This window comes from Tiliqua scincoides, chromosome 2 (assembly GCF_035046505.1).
Source record: "Tiliqua scincoides isolate rTilSci1 chromosome 2, rTilSci1.hap2, whole genome shotgun sequence".
NCBI classification, from domain to species: Eukaryota; Metazoa; Chordata; class Lepidosauria; order Squamata; family Scincidae; genus Tiliqua; species Tiliqua scincoides.
In genome coordinates, this window is record NC_089822.1 from 131,837,157 (window position 1) to 131,852,678 (window position 15,522).

The following is a 15,522-nucleotide window of genomic DNA, read 5'->3' on the forward strand; positions in this document are numbered from 1 at the left end:
ACTGAGAAATTACTAACTGGCACATGCTGGTGTTGAAGGGCAAAATTTGCCAAATATACGGAGATGTTATATTAAAAAAATCATATAGAAGATTTCTGAGGAACAAAGTAGTTTCATCCTCTAAATATTATATGCGAGTTTGCTTAAGTGCCTGAAACTGGCTCTTTTTGCCGGTCTTTAAACCGCTTCTGCCCAATGTTGCATTTACGCAACAGGGATCAAATGTGTGCACCTGTGGGCTGGGCAGAAATGGGGTTAAACAAAGAAATGAAAATTTTCACTGTGGACATCTGGAGAATGGAGCAGATTCTATCTGGAGCAGATTCTGCCTCTGCACCCAGCATCCCCCTTGGCACTGTGTGTGTGTCTTTGCAGCAGGACACTAACTTCAAACAGAAGCTCTCCCTTTGGTCGTCTTGGAAGCCCACTCACCACCCAGACTCCCAGTGCCCAGAATTTTCCCAGCAGAAGCAGCAGTGGAACTGCCCCTGGGAGTCTTGCTAAGAACATGCTGGTAGTTATGGGCCTCCTGCCAGCCTCAGCCCCTCCAGCTACAGAGCTTACAATGGTCTGATGGTTCAAGGTCAGCACAATGCATGTTGCCCGGGCAAAAGACTTGTCCTTGGGGATTTTTCATGCTTATGTCCTGAAGATTCATTCACTTTAGATTATGTGAATAATTGAGCATGAGGAATGGCAATCCCTGCATTTATTTCTGAGACAAGAAGGCGAGGGTGGGGGGAATGAAGAACAGGCAGTATTCTTCATGGGCTTGAGCAACTGGTTTTGGAGAAAGGCATATCACCTTCTCTGGTCCCTGCCACTATGTTCTCCTGCTGGAGTACAAATTGAACTCATTAACACTGCCTATCTCCATTGTTCGTAGGAAAGGTAATCATCATGCCCAAATGACAAGCGTACCTGCTTAGATTGCGGTGCTTCCATTCAGCTTTGGGATGGGTGTGTATGGCAGAGTGATGTCACAACCAATCCCACTTCCTTGACATTATAAATAAAAAGAAGAGCGCTGAAGTCTTAGAGAAAACAAGTTCGTCCGCCTCCCTTTGATCCGCTGTGTGCGCTCTCTCTCTCCGTCTGCATCTTCATTCTTTTGCTCCTCTCCAGCTAAAATGTCTCACCAAGCCAGGGTAAAGATCCAGAGGAGAGGCTTCAGTAACTCCTCTGCCATTGTGCCGAGTACTTGCCGCACGAGCTTCAGCTCCCACACCGTATCCAGAGGGGGAGCCTGTGGCAGCGGTGGCGTCAGTTTTGGTAGGGTTAGTGGTGGTGGTAGTGGTGGCGGCTTTGGCAGCCGAAGCCTTTACAATCTTGGATCTAAGAGGATCTCGGCTGTTGGTGGTGCCTATGGAGGCGGTTACGGAAGCGGCTTTGGCGGTGGATACGGGCTTGGTGGTGGTGTCGGCGGCGGGTATGGGCTTGGCAGTGGGGCAGGTGGTGGCTTTGGATTAGTTGGGGGTGGCTTCCCGGTTTGCCCACCTGGTGGCTTCCAAGAAGTGACCATCAATCAGAACCTGCTGACCCCTCTCAACCTGGAGATTGACCCCAATATACAGAGAGTCCGTAAAGAGGAAGGAGAGCAGATCAAGACGCTCAACAACAAGTTTGCCTCTTTCATCGATAAGGTGAGAAATGAAATTTCATACGCTCCTGTTATTTCAGTGGCAATTGCACTCGCTGAAACTCCTCCAGTTCTAACTGCTGCCTCAAGTTAGCTGGTCTTGCGCTGGTTCTGGGCAAGGTTGCCAACTTTGATTGGATCTGCTCCTCCTGTGCCTTTTACAGAAGCAGCCCTGCCATGAAGAAATGTTGCAGGGAAATAAAATGATTGGAATAGCTTCAAATGAATTCCAAGGCAGTGCACCTGAACAGTCTGAGAGGCATTAAAAAAAAAGATGTTGCAAAGCATAATATTTTTCAAGGGGCTTCCCCACACTCCTTCATTTGGTTAATATTGTGTGTTATGCTGCTGCTAAAGATGTATATCCAGGGTCAGCTAGAAAAGAATTGGCAGCGCTGATCCAGGAATGTCAGGAACTCAAAAAATGATGTGGCTCCAGCTCAGAGGTCTTTATATTTGATAGACAGGACGGGGCTGTAAAGAGGGGTGAGTCATGATTACTCGTAATAGTGATGGACAGGGAATAATCAAGTTGTACTGTTAATTTTGCACGCAAGATGAGACTTGAGTGGTTCATTCATTCATTCATTGAAAAAAATAGTTTGTTTCACTCCAAAGTCTCAAGGCTTTGAAACAGTCTCAAAGTAACAGCCCAATTCTGTCCATAGAAACTTAGAAGTAAAGCCTGTAGTGTTCAGTGGCAATGACTGGCTTCTCCAGGAAGAACTGAGACAGACCCCTGCATCTGAAACCCTGGAGAGCCAGTTCACGTAGACATTACTAGACTGGACACCATAACCTTATTGCATGTCCATGCAGATGCACGTCCCATTGAGTTCAGTGGGGCTAACTCCCAGGTAAGTAGGTTCAGGACTGAATCCCAAGGATGGGACTCAGAATAAGGAATCTCCACATTTACCCCTGCTAATTGGGTAAGAGGCACTCTTTCAAGTGGGTGCTCCTTTTTTTAGCAGGGGGAGAGTAATTGGCCCACCTCACCCCAGCACTGTCTGTTCTAGTGGCTGTCTGCTGGTATTCATTTGCATCTTTTTAGATTGTGAGCCCTTTTGGGACAGGGAGCCATTTACGTTATTTGATTTTTCTCTGTAAACCGCTTTGTGAACTTTTAGTTGAAAAGCGGTATATAAATACTGTTGATTGATTGATTGATTGATGTCAAGAAGCTAGACAAATGTGCCTCGGGCTGCAGTCTGGGAAGCCTGATTAAAAGATAAATAAATTAAAAGAGCCTAAAAAAAAAATAGGAAAACAAACTCTGGTGCTGTATTGGCTTGCCCCAACCCCAAAAGCCAGGCTAAATGATTTGTAAAAAGTGTTCAGTGATTTATTGCGAAGAAGCTCCATATCTTTATTTCATCCACTTCGGGAATACCTTCTATAAATACAGTATGACCTTCTGATACAAATATTTAAGAAGAGGCTCTTGGAAGGAATCTCTTAGGGCCATTCTATCTAACATCCTCCAATGAAACAGCTGCTGAAAAATTTTCAGGACATGTTCAGGACAAAAAAACAGCTGCTGAAAAATGGCCAGGAAGCAGAGAGTGGGTGTCAATGGGCAATTTTCACAATGGAGAGAGGTGAAAAGCGGTGTGCCCCAAGGATCTGTCCTGGGACCGGTGCTTTTCAACCTCTTCATAAATGACCTGGAGACAGGGGTGAGCTGTGAGGTGGCTAAGTTTGCAGACAACACCAAACTTTTCCAAGTGGTGAAGACCAGAAGTAATTGTGAGGAGCTCGAGAAGGATCTCTCCAGACTGGCAGAATGGGCAACAAAATGGCAGATGCGCTTCAATGTCAGTAAGTGTAAGGTCATGCACATTGGGGCAAAAAATCAAAACTTTAGATATAGGCTGATGGGTTCTGAGCTGTCTGTGACAGATCAGGAGAGAGATCTTGGGGTGGTGGTGGACAGGTCGATGAAAGTGTCGACTCAACGTGCGGCGGCAGTGAAGAAGGCCAATTCTATTCTTGGGATCATTAGAAAAGGTATTGAGAAAAAAACAGCTAATATTATGATGCCGTTGTACAAATCTATGGCCACACCTGGAGTATTGTGTCCAGTTCTGGTCGCCGCATTTCAAAAAAGACATAGTGGAAATGGAAAAGGTGCAAAAGAAAGCGACTAAGATGATTACTGTGCTGGGGCACCTTCTTTACGAGGAAAGGCTATGGCGTTTGGGCCTCTTCAGTCTAGAAAAGAGATGCCTGAGGGGGGACATGATTGAGACCTACAAAATTATGCAGGGGATGGACAGAGTGGATAGGGAGATGCTCTTTACACTCTCACAGAACACCAGAACCAGGGGACATCGACTAAAATTGAGTGTTGAGAGGGTTAGAACAGACAAGAGAAAATATTTCTGTAATCAGCGTGTGGTTCGTCTGTGGAACTCCTTGCCACAGAATGTGGTGACGGCATCTGGCCTGGACGCCTTTTAAAGGGATTTGGACAAGTTTCTGGATGAAAAATCCATTACGGCGTACAAGCCATGATGTGTATGCGCAACCTCCTGATTTTAGAAATGAGCTATGACTGAAAGCCAGATGCAAGGGAGGGCACCAGAATGAGGTCTCTTGTTATCTGGTGTGCTCCCTGGAGCATTTGGTGGGCCGCTGTGAGATACAGGAAGCTGGACTAGATGGGCCTAAGGCCTGATCCAGTGGGGCTGTTCTTATGTTCCCAATTGTTCAGCTTCTCTGTGAGAGAATAGTAATGTATAGAGCTGTTCAGCACATGAATTATTCACTTTTTGTTTGCACACTGTCCAATGAACACTTGAGACAACGAACATGGGAGAAAGGGCCATTTTATTCAGTACAGAAGGGGGGCCGAGACCTGCAATCGCAGAGGCAGCGAAGCCCCTTGTGGTGCAGAGGCAGGACCCCTGGGGCGTCGCCAGAATCACATCTGTCCCCCAGGTTGGACGTGCACTCGACTCCAAGCCGCGCCCCATTTGTAGGCGACGCAGCTCCGTCTCACGCCTTCCACCCGCACCACCTGCCCTCATAAAGTGACCGATGATAGTTATAAGGGGAGAACAAACCCCTGGACCCATGACAGTCTGGGGTAGTGAAAAAACTACCTGCCATTGGCCAATCTTGGCAGGTAGCAAAAAATTCCTACCCGGCCCCAAACGGCAACCAGTAAAGCTCAGACTGCTATATGGGCAGGTGGGTGTCCATACAGTGCCCACATGCAAAGAGGGCTGGTGCTGCAACCTTAAGAGACCTCTGCATCCGCCCAGCTCCAGCCCTCATCCAATCGCCCCACAGAGGAGGGGACCCAGCTTAACAACCTCGATCACCCTGCTGGAATTGGGTGACCGACAGAAACTCCATGCCATTGCCACTGGTTCCTGGCAGTTACTGGAGCTGGCATCATGACTCTCCATGCAATGTGGAGGATAAGTGATGGTGCACTTGACATCCAAGCATGAAGCCACTGCTCAAATGTTTTGCTCGCCTCCATATAGGGTCTGCCATGTGTAGTGCAATTCTTAGGTTGAGCCCAATTGAAAATGGAGAAAAATATTATTGAAGAAGTGGGTCTTCAGGGGAAGGTAAGGAATTGGCTAAAGGACCATGCAGAGAGCTGAAGATGGAGTTGCTCCTATGGCAGAAAGGGCACACCTTCAGGGCCCCGATAGCCCTTAACCCCACCCCAGAAACAGAATAAAGAAGCAGAGGTCTACAACCTGCAAAGGTGCATATAAGTTGGAGCAAGTTATTTTAGCACAGAAGTTTGATATTTTGTAATGAGCGACATATATGCCATTCTACCTATCTATCTAGAAGTGCTTAAGGTCTTTGTCAGTCCAGGTCCTCAAGTGCAGAGCCTTTAGATTGGATGGACTCCACCTGGAGTTTCCCAAAGCGCTGGGCATTGTTAAAGCAGGGCTACAATGAAGTGGGATTATGCATTTCTGAAAATATCATTCCCGCTAATTGAATATACTATTTATTATAAGTACTGCCTTCATATCCCACCTTACCACTTAAAAGAAATGACTCAATAGTACGAAGAGGAGTCAATGGAACAGAAGTCTTGTTTCCTCAATGTTTTCTGTTACCTCACACTACGTATTTTTAGTGTGAGGGGTCATTGTCTGGAAACTTACCTATGACATCTATATGTTCTTTATAGCAACTGCAATATCAGCCAGTAATTAGGCTTCCAAAGTCAGGTTTCCACTGAGCTTTTGACTTTAAAATATTATGTTTTGGATCTTTTTGCTTCCAGGTGCGCTTCCTGGAACAACAGAATAAGGTGTTGGAAACTAAGTGGACTCTGCTTCAGGAACAAGGCCTGAAAACCACGAGAAATAACTTGGAACCTGTTTTTGACAATTTCATCAATATATTGAGGAAACAGCTGAACAGCGTGCTGAATCTCAAAATGAGGCTGTCTGGAGAACTGAACAACATGCAAAACCTTGTCGAGGACTTCAAGAACAAGTAAAAATCTCTCACTTGTAAAAATCTCCGTTTCTATTTTCTTCTCTACACCTCTTTCCCCTTTTCTATCTTGCTCCCAAAGTCGGAATCACAAAAACAAGTATTGCTTTAAATACAACTGCAGGGAAAATTGTGGCCATTTATTTTATTTAGGGTGCAATCCTAACCCGTGCTGGAGCAGGCAAGCCAGGAGGCTTGCGCTGCATCCAACGTGGGATTGCAGCGAGCAGGAGCTCAACCAAGGGCAAGGGAAAGCTCTTCCCCTTACCTGTGGGTAAGGGCTGCATGCCCCTATGGGTCTCCTCGAACCTTACGTGCACCGACACAAGTGGCGGCACGGGAGCTGCAGCAGAAGTTTCTGCCTCCATCCGCACGTCAGCGCAGCTGAATGCGCCAACACAGCTCCTGCCTAAGGAGGCACAAAAGTGCTTTATGGTATGTTTCGACCCTCCAGGCCACCTATACTGGCATAACTGCCAGTTAGGATTGAGCCCTTATATATTTTTGAATATTCTTGCCCTGTGGATCTGTCACATTGGGCTGTTCAACACACTAGTGGCCTCCATAAATGTCAAACTAAAATCCAATTTTATCAACACTTCTGAGAAATTTTGTTTCAGCACTAGCTGGAATGTAGGCCTAGTTGCATGAGGTAGCCAAGTCTATGGGGCTTCAAGTTCCAACTCCTTGACTAGAATACCACCAGCCCCACTTGTGCTGCAGGTTGGCCACTTATGATTTAAAATGATCTTGGGCATCATCAAGACCATTCACAAATCCTTGGAGTGTTGCAGCCACCTCTCACTTATTTGGCTAACAAAACACCATCTCTCTCTCTCTCTCTCTCTGCCCTGCCCTAACAGATACGAAGACGAGATCAACAAGCGCGCAAGTGCAGAGAATGAATTTGTCACTCTCAAGAAGGTGAGTGTCTCTGGACAGCCCAATCATATTGCAGAAGAGAATCAGAACCCAACCCTATGCATGTCTTCTCAGAAGTAAGTCCCACTAGAGTCAATGGGGCTTACTCCCAAGAAAATGTGGATAAGATTGGCCTCTCAGTTTACTATTGTGGGTCATAGCCTTTTGCAAGAGTGTTGGAGGGTGGGAGCACATACCTTGCAAACAACTAAATTTAACATATCTCTCTATAAAGAAAGCTAAACATTCTCAACACATTGGGAATTCTGTTGTCAGAAGCAGGTAGCCATACCAGCCTGCTCTGTTTTTTAAGGAACTGTGGGAGCCTACATCAGGGACGTCAGACTTGTTTCATACAGAGGGCCGGTTAGCATTCTCAGTGCCTGCTGAAGGCTGGAAGTGACATCATTAAGCAGGAAGTGACATCATTAATCAGATGATGACCAGAAATAAGCACTTTGCTCTCACTTAGAAACTCATTAAAGGCAAATGACAGGAGAGAAAATGTGTAAATCTTGACCATGTTTTCAAGATATGAGAGAGCCCAATTATCAAGTGGAGAAAGCCCAGTTATAACAGAGGCCCAATAAATTGCTTCCAGGGGTAACATTCAGTCTGCAGGCCTTATGTTTGACATTCCTGGTCAATATCGTTTCAAAATGTTCACAAAATGGAAGGGGTGGCACTTGTCAGTAGTGCTGTCAAAAGCACTAGCTTAGGGGTGCTTAGGGGTGCACTAGCTTAGGGGTGCAAACTCATTTCAACTAGAGGGCCGAAACAGCATTCATGATGCCTGCTGAGGGCTGGAAGTGATGTCATTAAGCAAGAAAAGACATCATTAAGCAAGTCATGACCAGAAAAAAGCATTTTCTTCACTTAGGAACTCATCAACTGCAAATGACAGAAGAGAAAACATGCACATCTTGACCATATTTTCAAGATAAGGGACAGCCCAATTATCATGTGGGCCACCCTGTCAGCAGTGACTCCTGAGCTCAGCTCAGCAGCTGAGAGCAGCTGATGGTGGTGCTGAGGGAGCCTGGGGGCTGAATAAAGAACTTCTGCAGCCTTCATCTGGTCCCCAGGCCTTGGTTTGACACCCCTGCACTAAACAATAAGTGCCCATGACATTTATGCAACCAGATTCGACATAGGATTAGCACATAATGAATACCCAATGAATACCCAATGAGCTGGATTGCTTTGTCCTACAATACTGCCTCTGCTTCTGACCATCTACTTCAACAATATCTTACCTTTCTTTTAGGACGTGGATGCTGCCTACATTAAGAAAGTGGAGCTTGATGCTAAGGCAGATTCCCTGAGGGATGAAATTGAATTCTTAAAAGCCCTGTACAATGAAGTAAGTATTCTTCCTGTTCTCTGAAACGGAAATGTTCTGTGTTTCTTCATTCACATACATGGACCGCCAAAGATACCAAAAGCTACAGAGTAGGTACAAAGTGATCCATTGGTGTTTTTTGTCTCCCAATTAGAAAGGTCATCAGATTTTGCCTATTTTGTGGCAGAGCCAGAAGTATCTGGTTGGGGAGTGTCCTGAGGATCTAATTATTCAAGTTCTTAGCTCTTACTGATAGAACCAGTAAACCTGGAAATATATTGGCAGGATATCATGAAATGTCAGCAGCTGACTAAGCTGGATTTCCATGGGTGAGAAAGCGAATCACAACCTGATTTTTGGTGGGTCACAAGCAAGCACTGGCTGTAGTGCCACAAGGCATTCTGGGGTGTGACACGGCCAACAAATTGGTAGCAAGCCGGCACTACCCAGAAGTCTAATATCAGCTTCCCACATATCTTCATTTATTGCTCTGGGACTTTCCAAATCCCACATTTTTTGAAACAGGAACCTAAAAGTAGATTAAGGCTGCAGTACTATTTACACTTTCCTAGGAGTAAGCCACCTGACTACAATAGGACTTACTGCTGACATGCCTAGGACTGTGGTTTAAATTATGTATATTGTATGCAAACAGGCACAATTGTTTATGACTGGAGAAACTGGATTTGCATGGAAAATAATTGATTTGGGAATTTCCTGAGTTCTGTATGTAATGCTTGTTTTCTGAATAGGATATGGTTGTATCGTTTGCAGGAGCTGTCACAGATGCATACTCAAATATCTGACATGTCCGTGGTTCTCTCTATGGACAACAATCGCAGCCTGGACCTGGACAGCATCATTGCTGAAGTCAAAGCTCAGTATGAAGACATTGCAAACAGGAGCAGGACTGAGGCTGAATCTTGGTACCAAAGCAAGGTAAATCATGATAACAAAACCACAAAGGAATGCTACAGCTCAGTTCTAAAGAAATACAGCAAGAGACACTTATTTTATTTTAGAAATTTTAGAAATTTATATCCCACCTTTCTGTCCAATGAAGGAAACTCAAGTTAGAACAATTGATCCGAGCTTGAATCCTATAGCATTGCTTTGGTATGGTCCAGCAAAAAAAAAAAAAAAAAAATCACTTTTCCTGAGAATCACAAAAGTCAAATTTAAAAAGATGAAAGCAACATCACTTTTTGGAAACCTCAAAAATGAAAAGCTCCACTGAATGGAAGTAAAGGTATTATCTGAAGAGGTACTACCTCGGAAAGGATCTGAGGCTGGACGGAATCTAAGAGATGCTTTCAGTGGCCAGAATATGAAATGGTTCAATGTCTGTCCTTATTGCAGGCTACCACAACTCAGCACCCACCAAACCAAATGCAGGCAGCAAAACCAGGAGGTATATCAAAGAGCTTAGTGGCCCATCACCTATTTTTATCAGACTGTTTGGCTTAGTGAGTCACTGTCTGTGCAGGTCTGCTCAGTGGAGCCCAGTCCCAAATCTCCATCCCTACCTACTGGCCCTCATTACCCCACAAGTCCCATTTCTTGACTGTTTCACATTTGGGCCATCTGTACAGAACACATAATTAGCATGTGCAGCACTCTTACTAATAAGCCACTGCTAATGAGGTCTTGTGTTTAGAAATCAAATGAGATCCACTATTTCAAATACAGTAATTGTAAATGCTATGAATTTTTTATAGTTCATTCTGCTGTTAAAATATACCAAATATACATGCTATGTTGTGGAATGATGTGGCGTTTTTGTTTTCCATCTGCCGTAAACCAAGCTCTAGCTTGGTCAGTAAACCAAGACCAAGATTGTTTTAAATTGATAGAATATCCACACAAAGAGATGATATGGTCAAAATAGGTTATTGCTTCAGACTAAACACTATGTTGCCGTGCGTGCTTTCTTTGTGCTGTAGTATGAAGAACTCCAAGCAACAGCTGGAAGACATGGGGATGACCTCCGCAACACCAAGCAAGAGATTTCAGATCTTACCCGACAAATCCAGAGACTGAGGGCTGAAATTGACAATGTGAAAAAGCAGGTAGGTTATTGTTGAACAGGCAGCTGCAAAATGCATCTGGGGTCCTTTCAGAGAGACTTGCCTTCCGCCAACATTGCTCAGTCAGGAACCATGGAGAGCAAGGATTCCCACAAGATAAGACTGGGTTCTTTGCCCTGCGATATCTCACTGGATGCTGCACTCTTAGAAATGGAAACGACTTCTGAAAACAAATGCCCAACAACCGGCTGTTGCTTCTCAGGGAAGGGCAGGCAAGAGGATAGATTACTTGCCCAATATTATCACCAGGTCTCACAGAGTGTCTGTCCTGGCTGGAAGGAGTAAGGAACATCCGTTATGGTCTAATGTTCCAATTCCACTCTTTATCAGCCATCCTGTTACCTGTATTTTGGTTTCCCTCCATGTGCCCATTTCTTCACTTATCTCAGTAGTACTTTGTTATCACCATCAACATGAGCATGAGTTTCCATATCAATGTCATTTTAACTGCCATAGTCCAATGACACTCACCACCAGTATTACTGATGTGATAATCAAGAAGGACTTTTTTTCCTATTCCGCTGTATGATACAGTACAGTAGCATGATGGGGGGGGGGAGAAAGGTTGTCCAGTGTTTTCTCACTATAGGTACATGTGGAACCTCTGGTTATTGCTATGCATATATATTTCTATCAATGTACATGGTGTCCTGCGCCATTCAAAGGAACTTACAACCTACATTAATCCTTCTCTTTTTTTCCCTTAGTGTGCCAATCTGCAGGCAGCTATTGCTGAGGCAGAAGAACGTGGTGAGCTGGCTCTGAAAGACGCCAGGCAGAAACTGGCTGAGCTGGAGGATGCTCTGCAGAAAGCCAAGCAAGACATGGCCCGGCAGCTGAAGGAGTACCAGGACCTGAGGAATGTCAAGCTAGCCCTAGATATTGAGATTGCCACCTACAGGAAGCTACTGGAAGGAGAGGAATGGCGGTCAGTGAGAGACAATCCCAGCGTTTAGTCCAAACTCATGTCCTTATGCTCCTTGTTTATTAACCTAGAATAACGATTAGCTTTGTCTTCTGTACACAGTGTTAAGGGGAGCCTTGTGTAATTTGCCCACTGAACCTAAATCGGGGAGGGTCTGTCCATGATCAACAATGAAGCACTGAGACGGCGTCTCCACACCATGCAGGAAATGGCATTATAGCACATACTCTGGTTTGCAGGGGTGAAAAGATGGAGAAAGCATTTCTCCTTCTCTTCCTTCCTCCTCCTTGGTGCTTCTTGGACTTGATATGCAGTCAAAGACCTCCAGCGGTTCATTTGTCCAGACTGGCAGGAGAACAATCGATTGTTGCTTTGGCCAACTGCAAGAGATCTGCAACTGTCTGAGTCTGTGATGCCTAATGCCACAATTGGCCATTACCGGGCCACCTGGGTGCAGAACTCTTGCATGCTTTCCCCCAAGACTGGTATGCCAGGATCAGGCTCTTTTGAGTTTTTCCCCCCTTAGCTATCCGTCATCTTGAGGTCATGCCTCTCTTCTTGCATTCAGCAGTTCCAGGTAGCCAGTGTTGGCTGACTCTCAAGACCTGGGCCCCCTTACAATCTTTTTGGGGAAAATTCCCAAAGGAGAGAAAACACTGTCCCTCCTTGACACTTGGGTGTGCTGCTCCAGCAAGTGGCTCACCTCAGGTTATTTTGGATGCTTTATATTCTCCTGAATTCTTCATGAGTCTACTGTGCAGAGACAAAATTTCCTAAAAGGTCCCAGCAAAGAGTGTGCAGCATAGCATCATATCGAAGGGGAAGTCACCGGTCTTACCAGAAGCCAGGGCTGCACGCAAATACCTGCCCTTAGGTTGTTTGTAAAGAAATCTGCCCCTTTTCAACTAGCTCCGGATGCTCAGACAGTTCTTGAATTCTCACCTCTCCTGGTTTGTTTCCTGACAGGCTGTCTGGCGATGGAGTGGGTCCAGTGAATGTCTGTAAGTATCTGTGGAAGAACATTTCTTCATGTTTGGGGACCAGAGCTTTGCACTGGTACTGGAGGGGTTCTTTGAGCTTCTGTATATGAAGGCTGCTCCCTTCTTTGCCTGTATTTTTCTAAGGTAAAACCACATGTGCTGCATTTGCGGCAATGCAGCTGCACAGGTTCCGCACTGATTCAACATCCTGGGTGGTTTCCTGCACCCATACAGTGCCGTGGCTGATGAAGCTGCACTGGCTGAAAGGCTCTTGCAGCGGAGCCTCTTTTGGCTGGCTCAGTAGGCCAAGGAATACGTCACACTTCGCTTACTTGGGCCGACTAGTGCGCAAATCCTCCACCAGTCTTGAGCGTGTGCTGTTTTCTATTCATAGCGGTCGTCTCTTCCACCGTCACACGGGGAGGATCTGCTGGTAGCAGCCTTTGCTATGGCAGCGGAAGCGGTCTTGGCTATGGAGGCGGAAGCAGTCTCAGCCTGGGAGGAGGCAGCGGTCTTGGTGTCGGAGTCTGTGGTGTTGGCCTTGGAAGCGGACGTAGCGTTGGAGGCAGATTCAGTTCTGGGAGTGGAAGAACCCTTGGCGGTGGAGTGAGCCTTGGAGGTGGTAGTGGCTCAAGTGTGAAGTTTTCAAGCTCCTCTACTCAGAGAAGCTACAGAAATTAAAGCTCAAACTCACAGTGTTTTAAAATGAAAATGTAACGCATGAACCATGTTTCACTTGGGCCCCTCTCTACACATTACACACAAACCTGTCTCTAGCCTACTGTGTGAATAGCTACTGTAAGACCTTCAGTGCGTTCTTATTCTGGGCAATGTATCGTACAAAACATTTCAGGTCAGATGATTCATTCTTGCACGAATAGTAATTATGTCCCCTGCCCAGCCCCTCCCTCTTTGTTTCCTGTGTTGGAGTCAAAATCCTTAAGTTCTCAAATTTTGTACAAACCATTTCATAATCTGTCCTTGCTTAAGTCATGTGAAACGACTGGGGGAAAGCTGACAGGAGCCGAGGGACATCCGGTTTGGGAATCCTCATCCCTATGGGATGAGGATGGGGAGGTTAGAGAACAACAAAACAAAGGCAGAGTAGGAGAAGAAATTGGGAATGGTAGCATGATGGGATGTGATAGATGGTTTGGCACAGTGAGAGGATGCGGGGACAAAGGAGATAATATGCAGCCCATTCTGGGGCATTCTGTGTACAAATGCTTTTATGCGAATGCCCGAAGTCTCCGAGCAAAGATGGGAGAACTGGAATGGCTGGTGACAAGGGAAAACACTGACATAGTGGGCATAACGGAAACCTGGTGGAATGCAGGAACTTAAACTGTGCAGGAACATAAAAAGGAACATAAAAAGGAACTTAAACTGTGGCAAAAGAAATGTAAGAAGGTGATACAGGAGGCTAAGCGAGACTATGAGGAACACATGGCCAGCAACATTAAGGGGAATAATAAAAGGTTCTTCAAATATGTTAGAAGCAGGAAACCCGCCAGAGAAGCGGTTGGCCCTCTGGATGGTGAGGGAGGGAAAGGGGAGATAAAAGGAGACTTAGAGATGGCAGAGAAATTAAATCAGGTCCTCTCATGGATTGAGAACTGGTTGGAGGCCAGGAAGCAGAGAGTGGATGTCAATGGACAATTTTCACAATGGAGAGAGTTGAAAAGCAGTGTGCCCCAAGGATCTGTCCTGGGACCGGTGCTTTTCAACCTCTTCATAAATGACCTGGAGACAGGGTTGAGCAGTGAGGTGGCTAAGTTTGCAGACAACACCAAACTTTTCCGAGTGGTGAAGACCAGAAGTGATTGTGAGGAGCTCCAGAAGGATCTCTCCAGACTGGCAGAATGGGCAGCAAAATGGCAGATGCGCTTCAATGTCAGTAAGTCATGCACATTGGGGCAAAAAATCAAAACTTTACATATAGGCTGATGGGTTCTGAGCTGTCTGTGACAGATCAGGAGAGAGATCTTGGGGTGGTGGTGGACAGGTCGATGAAAGTGTCGACCCAATGTGTGGGGGCAGTGAAGAAGGCCAATTCTATGCTTGGGATCATTAGGAAAGGTATTGAGAACAAAACGGCTAATATTATAATGCCATTGTACAAATCTATGGTAAGGCCACACCTGGAGTATTGTGTCCAGTTCTGGTTGCCGCATCTCAAAAAAGACATAGTGGAAATGGAAAAGGTGCAAAAGAGAGTGACTAAAATGATTACGGGGCTGGGGCACCTTCCTTATGAGGAAAGGCTATGGCGTTTGGGCCTCTTCAGCCTAGAAAACAGACGCCTGAGGGGGGACCTGATTGAGACATACAAAATTATGCAGGGGACGGACAGAGTGGATAGGGAGATGCTCTTTACACTCTCACATAACACCAGAACCAGGGGACATCCACTAAAATTGAGTGTTGGGCGGTTAGGACAAACAAAAGAAAATATTTCTTTACTCAGCGTGTGGTTGGTCTGTGGAACTCCTTGCCACAGGATGTGGTGCTGGCGTCTACCCTAGACGCCTTTAAAAGTGGAATGGACAAGTTTCTGGAGGAAAAATCCATTATGGGGTACAAGCCATGATGTGTATGCGCAACCTCCTGATTTTAGAAATGGGTTATGTCAGAATGGCAGATGCAAGGGAGGGCACCAGGATGAGGTCTCTTGTTATCTGGTGTGCTCCCTGGGGCATTTGGTGGGCCGCTGTGAGATACAGGAAGCTGGACTAGATGGGCCTATGGCCTGACCCAGTGGGGCTGTTCTTATGTTCTTATGTAAACCTTCCTTCACTTTGGGCGTTGTTGTTGTGTCTAATAAATGCATCTTGTAATTTACAATGTTGTCTCGTTTTGTTCTTTTCAATAACTCCTCAAAACAGAGGTGGGAAGCGGTTTTTAAGATACACTTAGCACTTGCTTTGGATATTTGAACTGTGGCAGGCATCTTGCCTGGCCATGCTCTTTGCAACAACTCTGTAAGACGGAACACTATAACATTCATATTACCAGCAATTTGTTCAAAATGTCATGGCTAAGGAATATGAGTGACATTTGAACCCAACACTTATCAGTTCACACTCATGGCCAACATGCTACACCACTTATATAGTTGCCACCCTTTAACCTGCATGTTTTAGTCCAAT

General features: G+C 45.5%; 1 protein-coding gene across 2 annotated transcripts; it reads left to right on the forward strand.

Moving 5' to 3' along the window:
• The first annotated feature begins 1,130 nt into the window (after window positions 1-1,130).
• Window positions 1,131-13,054, forward strand: LOC136640777 (keratin, type II cytoskeletal 5-like). 2 transcript variants are annotated; one of them, XM_066616093.1, is made up of 9 exons: window positions 1,131-1,643; window positions 5,904-6,118; window positions 6,982-7,042; window positions 8,307-8,402; window positions 9,156-9,320; window positions 10,325-10,450; window positions 11,176-11,396; window positions 12,360-12,398; window positions 12,811-13,054. In XM_066616093.1, exons 1-9 carry the CDS (start codon window positions 1,131-1,133, stop codon window positions 13,052-13,054), a joined length of 1,680 nt encoding a protein of 559 aa, XP_066472190.1. The 2 variants fall into 2 exon arrangements, with proteins under 2 accessions (XP_066472190.1, XP_066472189.1); XM_066616092.1 differs by having other exon boundaries at window positions 12,360-12,394; window positions 12,768-13,054.
• Window positions 13,055-15,522: the final 2,468 nt, after the last annotated feature.